Source organism: Grammomys surdaster, unplaced genomic scaffold, assembly GCF_004785775.1.
Source record: "Grammomys surdaster isolate TR1022 unplaced genomic scaffold, NIH_TR_1.0 374, whole genome shotgun sequence".
NCBI classification, from domain to species: Eukaryota; Metazoa; Chordata; class Mammalia; order Rodentia; family Muridae; genus Grammomys; species Grammomys surdaster.
In genome coordinates this window covers 107,746-116,469 of record NW_021604793.1, presented here as the reverse complement: position 1 = coordinate 116,469, position 8,724 = coordinate 107,746, and the positions used below count along the sequence as shown (strand labels likewise).

The window sequence follows — 8,724 nt, the reverse complement described above, 5'->3', positions numbered from 1 at the left end:
TTTCTACCCCATAGCTAAGGCAAACAAAGACTTAAAGTTTCATCCAAGGTCACACAGCCAGAATGATGGTGAAATTGAGATTTAACTCTAGAGTCTCTGACTCTGAGTTGCTTTTATTTCTCCATAGCATCTGTCTTATGTTCATAACCATCTGGACAGGAGAAACCATGTCTGAATTTGATGTCAATGAATGTTCTGTGTGGCTGGTAACTTTGGATAGACTGTCTGGGTTTTCCCAAGCTCACTTGTCTTTGAAAGTCAGTGAAGAGCCTGCTTTCTTAATGCCTTCAGAATCACAAGGCAGTACACGGTTTCTGAGCAACAGAGTTGGTCCACACTTGGATCTCAAAGCAACATGTTCACATGCACCCTGAGTCGTACAGACTTAAGGACAGAACTCTTCCTTTTGTTCTTCATCCCACAATGGAGTTGATGGTCTTAAAAGTTCCTGATGACACGACCAATATGATCCCCTCCCTATCTGTATGTTTGGTGTGGCCTGGGAAGAAAGGGGCTGAGATATTTTGATAATGGCTGCAACATTGCAGCATTGGAGGCCAGCTTCTCTCTGTAAGAACAGGCTGGTCCCTCCACCATAGTCATGGTATAGAGTGCCCCACTTCCTGGACCACATGGAGTCAAGAGAGCTGGAAATCCGGAGTGAGTACTCTCAGAGTCTCAAACCGACCTGCCTCCCCTGGCAAGCTAGATGGGAAGCCCACACAGGCCTGGGTGGCGGCCAGCTTCCCATGGGTTCGTCCACAACAGGGAGCCACAAAGTCTTCAGGACATTTTTTTTTTCAAGTTGGGAAACCCAAATACTAATCTCCTCTTCTGATGATTTTACAAAAATCAAATTGCATGACAGATGAGCAGATAGACAGGAGCCGTTCGCAAACCAAAGCAGGTTCTGGATTGGAGCTGATTAGTAGATGTTTTAATGGCCATTAGGTTGATAATCACTCACCAAGAATAGCTTCCAGGCAGACCAAACCCATGCGGTAAGAGGGCCCACACCCAAGCTCACCAACACCTAATTGGGAGGTATATAAGGGACCCTGTGAGTCTCCCAACAGCACAGTTTGGTCTCCAACCTCGGATCTGCTCAGGAATATTCACTTGTCTTGCTGAGCAAAAACATCATGAGTTGCCAGATCTCCTGCAAGTCCCGAAGAGGAGGAGGCGGAGGAGGCGGAGGAGGCGGTGGATTCAGGGGCTTCAGTAGTGGTTCAGCTGTGATCTCTGGAGGGAGCCGGAGATCGACTTCGAGCTTCTCCTGCCTGAGCCGCCATGGTGGTGGCAGAGGAGGCTCTGGTGGAGGTGGCTTTGGCAGTCAGAGTCTTGTTGGCCTTGGAGGTTACAGGAGCATCTCTAGTAGCGTGGCTGGCTCCGGTGGTGGATTTGGTGGCAGGAGCTCCGGGGGCTTCGGAGGTGGCTTTGGTTTTGGAGGAGGCCGTGGATTTGGAGGTGGCAGCGGCATCGGAAGTGGCAGCGGCATCGGAGGCAGTGGATTTGGCGGAGGTGGCTTTGGCGGAGGCCGCTTTGGAGGTGGCAGCGGCATCGGAAGTGGCAGTGGCATCGGAGGCGGTGGATTTGGCGGAGGTGGCTTTGGCGGAGGCCGCTTTGGAGGTGGCCCTGGAGGATTCCCCGGTGGAGGCATCCATGAAGTGTCTGTCAATCAGAGCCTTTTGCAGCCTCTTGATGTTAAAGTAGACCCAGAGATCCAGAACGTGAAATCTCAGGAGCGGGAGCAGATCAAAACCCTCAACAACCAATTTGCCTCTTTCATTGACAAGGTGAGTGAGAGAGGCCGTACCTTCTGTGATGAGATGCTGGGATCCTGCACTTGTTGGGCTGGCTGAAAAGGACAGGACAGACTCTCCCTCAAGAGTCATTGCTGAGGCCACTGTAGTCAAGGGACTTTGCAGATTCCAAATAGGAGAGATGCTGGTCTTGTGGACTGTACATTCTTCAACGGTTTCTTTGTATTTTATTTTTCAGCCCAAATAAATGCTATTTACAGAAAATTCTGATCTATAGAAAAGTCAAAATAGGCGAGTAATAACAGAGCAAGTCAGGCCAGGTGACAGCAGGATTGGAAAGCGATAGTGGGAGAGTATTGCGTTTATTTTTCCTGTTATTAGCCTAATAAATCCCAGGAATCTATACTTGAAATATCTTTGGGGTTGAATAAAATTCCAGCCTTCCAGAGAACCAGCTCATTTTGGTGACCCATAAACTTTTTATTGGTGTCACTTTGGGGTGTTGCTGTCTTGGTTCCTCTGCTTTGGATTAGACAGGATTTACAAGACTCTTAAAACTCAGGGGAGGAGTCCTGCCTGTCCCCAGGACTCTCTTATTTGATGCAATCTGCTGCTGGGACAGCAGGTGCCTGCTTTTTTTTTTTATTGTTTAGAATTTATAGGGCTTTGAAAGAGTGTTAGAAAGGAGGAGGGGAATGCCTGGAGTCTGGGGAGGAGCTGGGAGCAAAGCCTTGAGCCTGAAGTAGGAGAATTAAGAACGGAGAGGAACAGAGGCCATGTCAGAAGTCTATAGAACCTCCATGTGTGATGTCGGGAAGCTCAGAAGCTCTCATGGTGCTTCCCAGCCCACCTTGGGCAGTGAGGGTGAAGTCTCGTGACTTGTACATCTCCCAGAGCAGCATCAGAAGCTCTCGGTTGAGCGTGATGGTTCACTGGTGTGAAAGGTGACCCCACCTTCTGTATTCTTCCTCTGGACACTGTAGGTGCGATTCCTGGAGCAGCAGAACCAGGTGTTGCATACCAAATGGGAACTCCTGCAGCAGTTGGATGTAGGCACCCGCACCACCAACCTGGACCCCCTCTTCCAGGCCTACATTGGCATGCTCAAGAAACAGGTGGATGGGCTTTCTGCAGAAAGGACCTCACAGGATTCAGAGCTGAATAACATGCAGGATCTTGTCGAAGACTTTAAGAAGAAGTAGGTGACAAAGGAGACCTTGAGTGGAGATGGGATTTTTTTACTGTGGTCATTGGCTCTCTTATCACTCAGCGGTGCCTGGGCTGGTATACCTGGGTGGTATGGAGGGGCAAATCTTTTTTTTGAGTGCAAAGAAGGCAGGGATCTGGAGCTCATACATGCTTGAGTTAATGCATAGGAAGGTACCTTCATTTTGGATTTTTATATTTTCTATCTGGGCATTTAAAAAGAGTTTAATTTTTCTAGTTGAAAAGAGGAAAGGAAAAAAAAAAACAACCTGGCCAACCGGATCTGGCCTAACTGTGGTTGTCTTTTGGGGGCTCAACAGGTACGAGGATGAGATCAACAAACGCACGTCTGCGGAGAATGATTTTGTGACCATTAAAAAGGTGAGTGAGAGACTACCCTGGGCGCGTGGAGACTGAGACTGTTCCACATCTTACCATGTCTAGAGAGGTAGCTAAGAAATCACTGTGAGGGCACACAGCCAGAGTTAGGTTAGGGGCACGTCAGGAGCTGGTTCTCTTGAGAAGAGCCTCTGTGTTCTAACTTCCATAGGCAATGTTCCAATTTGTTTACTGTGTTTGGGAGAGCACCCCTAATCAATAATCAATAATCAATCAATAATCAATAATCGACTTAAAGACTGTCATGGAAAAAAAAAAACACCAAAAGAAATAAGCAAGGCACTTTATTCTTCTAAAAAAGGATGGGAGAAATCGGGCTTGTTAGAATGCCTGCTTATGAGTTATGATGATCAAGGATTGAACTAGAAAACCACAAAGTGTTAGCCTAGGTCCTGCAGGGGTTTTAGAGAACAATCCGTATAAGTTCAGGAGAGTCTGGATGGGTAGGTAGGATGGGGGCGTGGAATATGGTGGAAAGGAACAGAAACCGACTCACCCCTAGGGGAACTCACCATGTCTTAATCGGGAGGGAGACTCGGTGGTGGTGTTCCGTCCATTGTGAGCTCTCGTGGTGGTGGAGTGTGTGAACTGTAGATCTGGGCATGGAACCCCCTACAGAGATGCCTATGCTAAATGAGGCTCTGTGGAGATACAGCTCATCTGGAAGTGCTGGGATCACAGAGGGTAGTTAACCAGTAGTCACTGGGTGGAGGCACCAGAGAGAAGCTGGGACCCACTCAGGGTTGTATCTTTCTTTGCAGGATGTGGACAGCTGCTACCTGGACAAGGCAGAGCTGCAGTCCAGGGTGGACCTACTGACACAGGAAATGGATTTCATGACAACACTCTATGATGCGGTAAAGGATGCTGTCCCCAATAGACCTACTTCCTACTATTGGCATGGTGGCAAAGATTTTTTTTTTTTTAGAATGCTCATAAACACCTTTCTGTCACCATTGCCATCTTGAGAATAAAACCCAGGACATGCTTAGTCTGAGAGTCCCCATTTCCTCAATGCCAAGGGAAGGAGGCTTTTCACTCTCTGTGGCCATGGAACGTGATGACCAATTGTCTGTGTATTGTAGGAACGGTCCCAGCTACAGCAGAATGTCACTGACACCAACGTCATCTTGTCCATGGACAACAACCGGAACCTTGACCTGGACAGCATCATTGCGGACGTTCAGAGTCAATACGAGATGATCGCCCATAAGAGCAAGGCTGAGTCAGAGGAGCTGTACCACAGCAAGGCAAGTCCTGGGGACACAGGGAGCCACAGCTGAGCATCATCAACCGGGTCACGTCCAGGAAGGGTACTGGAGTGTCTGTCTAATGGAAGTTGAGCCTCGTTGCTAGAGCACTACAGAGAGTAGTAACTAAATCCTTTAGGCCACGTGAGATGGTTTCTCACCTGCAGTATGTCATGGTCAGGTTGGTTGACTATTCCTTGCCTGTCATCAGCCTTCTTTAGCTCAGGCTAAGCCTTCCTCAGATCGGCATCCCTGTGAACCGTCTCCCTTTTTTCCTCATTAGTATGAAGAACTCCAGGTCACCGCTGTGAAACATGGAGACAGCTTGAAAGAGATCAAGATGGAGATCAGTGAGTTGAACCGTATGATCCAGAGGCTGCAAGGGGAGATATCACATGTGAAGAAGCAGGTGGGGTCTCTCTCTCTCTCTCTCTCTTTCTCTTTTTCTCTCTCAGCATAGGGGAGAGCAAGAGGGACAGGATCTCTGTCCCCCTGAGAAGTTCTAATCTAGTTCATATGAATCCCAATGTCTTCCAGATCAATGCTTTTAGATTTTTAGAGTAGTTCAAGAAATGTTCTGAAGTGAATACTGGCAAAGGGAAAGAATCTTTTGACTTAAAGGGAGCAATAGCAAATAAAGCAAAATCTGGTTTGGCTTGTGGTGATTTTAGACACAGCTTCGTGTTCCTGTATGGTACATCCCCTAGACACTAGCGGTGACAACTATGTCCACAGAAAGGCAGTGAATGAGCTGGTGCAAGCTGGACCTTGTCCGTGCAGCTGATTGCTAGGGACATAGTCTGTTGAGTAGGTAGCAGAGCTACCTGTGCTGGGAGGGTCAAGAGCATTGCAGGGAAAGCCTATGGGTCCAGTCAAGGGCGTACAGGAGGAAGATAGCTGAGGGATGGCAGCTGCAAGTCAGGGCACAGATGTCTGCAACATCTATTAGCTCCAATGGGGGAGGGGAGTATCTGAGACTTCTAGGGCCATCAATTCTGGTTTCCTGTGCCAAGCGTCTTGTCTCTCATGCCCTCCAGCAGCCTGACCCAACTCTGTACAAACAGAGCCCTCTCTTCTTTCCTCACAGTGTAAGGGTGTACAAGACTCCATTGCAGATGCAGAGCAGCGTGGGGAGCACGCCATCAAAGATGCCAGGGGCAAGCTCACAGACCTGGAGGAGGCCATGCAGAAGGCCCGAGAGAACCTGGCCCGGCTGCTGCGTGACTACCAGGAGCTCATGAACACCAAGCTTTCCCTGGATGTGGAGATTGCCACCTACAGGAAGCTGCTGGAGGGCGAGGAGTGCAGGTAGGGGGCACTGCTGGGAGGGTATCAGGCTCTACACTCTCTAGGCAGGGCCTTGGACTAGTGAGGTGGGTGTCAATAGGCTTCTCCAAGCAGACTTTTAGGACGAAAGGAACAGCATTGTCCTCTAAGAAGTACAGGATGATAGGCAGGCCTGTTACCAGACATTTAAACATCCTGATCTTTAGAAGAGACACAAAATGATGTGAATATGGGTAGACAGGCTGAAGGGTTTGTCTCTAAGACTACAGAGTGACTAGCTTCCCTCACCACCATGGCATGATCCGGAATGGAGACATGGTATCACATGTGTCAGAGGAACCTTCTTTTAAAGGATCTAGAATGACAAACAGAATCATCTGACTACTTTAAGGAGAGTCCTTTGATTGCTTTGTCACCAGCATTCTTAGTGACTTAAGGTGGCTGAAACCATTGAAAGGGGAAACACAATTGGGGTCAACATCCCTGGGTATCAGAAGCCCTGGGTATCAGAATCCCTGGGCATCAGCATCCCTGGGCATCAGCATCCCTGGGTATCAGCATCCCTGGGTATCAGCATCCCTGGGCATCAGCATCCCTGGGCATCAGTATCCCTGGGTTGCAGTATCACTGGGTATCAGCCTCCCTGGGTATCAGCCTCCCTGGGTATCAGAAGCCCTGGACATCAGTATCCCTGGATATCAGAAGCCCTGGGCATCAGCATCCCTGGGTATCAGAAGCCCTGGACATCAGCATCCCTGGGCTTCAGTATCTGTAGGCATCCACAGCCAGCATGACAAAGGAGCTGCCTTTTCCAAGTGACTGCTGCATGCTTGTCTGAAAGGCAATGTGTCCTGTGAGTAAGAAGGAGCTGGCAGGCATTGTAATCTGGGGTTGAAACAGCCAAGGGTTCGGTGGACGCAGGAGGCAGGGAGTCTAGGAAAGGTAGGCATCTTGACAGTAGTTCTTTCTGCTGAATGTTCATGGTGTGGCCTTGTTTTGAAATGTTGGGTGTGTCATGGACTCTGGATAGCAGAGTCCCTGAGCTGTAAGTACAAACTGGGGTAGGCTGTCGGAAGTGGCTTGGTTTTTCAGCCACTCTGGATCTACAGTGCAAGTGTTTGTTTTGATTGGACCAAGACCTCAGGATGGACTGAGATTGAGGCTGTAGATAAGTGTGGGGTCTGTCACCACCTCTGTCATCAACTGTCATCTGTCAGCATAGAAGGTGTGGCTGACTGAAGTAGCTAAACTTGAACGTAGGTAGAAGTTATAAAACAACTTTGTCCATCCATGTAGAATCCAGATGCCTGCTCACAAATCTTTTTTCTTCTCTCCTTGACAGGATGTCTGGAGACTTCAGTGACAACGTGTCTGTGTGTATGTAGAGGGACATTCACCTGTCTTATGGGGCAGTGGCGGGTAAGGGTGGTCAGAACTTCTGTGTTAACGCCATCTCTCTTACAGCCGTGACAAGCAGCACTATTTCCTCATCTGTGGCATCTAAGGCTGGCTTTGGCTCTGGAGGTCAAGGTTCAGGAGGAAGAGGGTCTTATGGAGGACAAGGAGGAGGAAGCACCTATGGCTCTGGAGGTAGAAGCTCTGGCTTCAGAGGATCTGGATCCGGATCTGGAGGAGGCGGATACAGTTCTGGTGGAGGTTCCAGGGGAGGATCTGGAGGAGGAGGATTCAGCTCTGGAGGAGGCTCTAGGGGTGGCTCCAGCTCTGGAGGAGGAGGATACAGCTCTGGAGGAGGCTCTAGAGGTGGTTCCAGCTCTGGAGGAGGAGGATACAGCTCTGGAGGAGGCTCTAGAGGCAACTCTGGCTCTAGAGGAGGAGGACATAGCTCTGGAGGAGGCTCCAGGGGAGGATCTGGAGGAGGAGGAGGCTCCAGCTCTGGAGGGGCAGGATACAGCTCTGGAGGAGGCTCCAGAGGTGGCTCCAGCTCTGGAGGAGCAGTGTCTGGCTCTGAAAGGGGTGGTTCTGGGTCAGGGGAAGGTTGCAGCTCAGGTGTGACCTTCTCCTTTAGATAGAGATGGGTCCTCTCTCTACTCTTTGACTCCAGAATGTCAGCTGCATCTCTGTATCTCTAGCTCTGATCAACTCTAGTATTTGTAATCCACCTCTGATGTGATTTTTTTTTCCTGAGAGGGGTTGATAATAGATCTCTCTTAACAATTAGAGCCAGAGATACTCACTGTGTTTGGGGAAAGAATCTGCATTGTCCAAGTGTGTCTTCAAGCCGTGTCCCACTCCTGGCCTCTCTCATTGTCTACCTGGCAGCCCTCCCAGATGGTGGTGTGTTGAGGACCCCAGGGTAGCCTCCCTATTCTACCCCCAACAGTAGTCTAGGGAACTATGCTTTTTTGTACATAGCATCTTGAATGGACTCTGCTTTCTGAGTGCTGGGGTCTGGGTCTCTGCATAATAAAACTTCATTTGCAATTGATATTGTGTAATGTCTATTGGATGTCAAGCTTTTGTAGAAGTGGGGCCCACAGAGAAACATTTTGGAATGATAAAAGAGGGTTCCTGGGGAAGGGATGAGCCTTCATGGAAGGGGTGTCTGGGAGATCAGGAGGTTTTCCTGTGGTGGGAGAGGGCAGGGGATGGTTCTGGAGTCAGAGTTGTTGCAATATTCTCAGAAAGGATTCGTCAGATTGGGAACCATGGCTTTGCTGGGTGGCAAGCCGGGAAATTTATAGAAAATTTCTTTCTAGGCAGGAGTGCTCTTCCTGGGAAGCAGTTCCCACAGAGTGTCCCCTCCAGCTTTGCTTAGGGCAAACTAGCTGAGCCCTGGATAGCCACCAAGTTTGTTGCAG

At 49.2% G+C, this 8,724-nt stretch overlaps 1 protein-coding gene across 1 annotated transcript; it reads left to right on the top strand.

The window, feature by feature from the left end:
- The first annotated feature begins 1,080 nt into the window (after window positions 1-1,080).
- Window positions 1,081-8,351, top strand: Krt2 (keratin 2). Its single transcript, XM_028781117.1, has 9 exons — window positions 1,081-1,796; window positions 2,747-2,961; window positions 3,290-3,350; window positions 4,130-4,225; window positions 4,454-4,618; window positions 4,902-5,027; window positions 5,706-5,926; window positions 7,248-7,282; window positions 7,370-8,351. Exons 1-9 carry the CDS (start codon window positions 1,143-1,145, stop codon window positions 7,933-7,935), a joined length of 2,139 nt encoding a protein of 712 aa, XP_028636950.1. The 5' UTR covers window positions 1,081-1,142; the 3' UTR covers window positions 7,936-8,351.
- The last annotated feature ends 373 nt before the right edge of the window (window positions 8,352-8,724 follow it).

Bases quoted from the DNA above. Each gene is read 5' to 3' on its own strand.
- Krt2 (XM_028781117.1), top strand. From the start codon at position 1,143: ATGAGTTGCCAGATCTCCTGCAAGTCCCGAAGAGGAGGAGGCGGAGGA. The intron at 1,797-2,746 runs GTGAGTGAGAGA...TGGACACTGTAG, and splicing joins TTGCCTCTTTCATTGACAAG to GTGCGATTCCTGGAGCAGCA. The intron at 4,226-4,453 runs GTAAAGGATGCT...TGTGTATTGTAG, and splicing joins TGACAACACTCTATGATGCG to GAACGGTCCCAGCTACAGCA.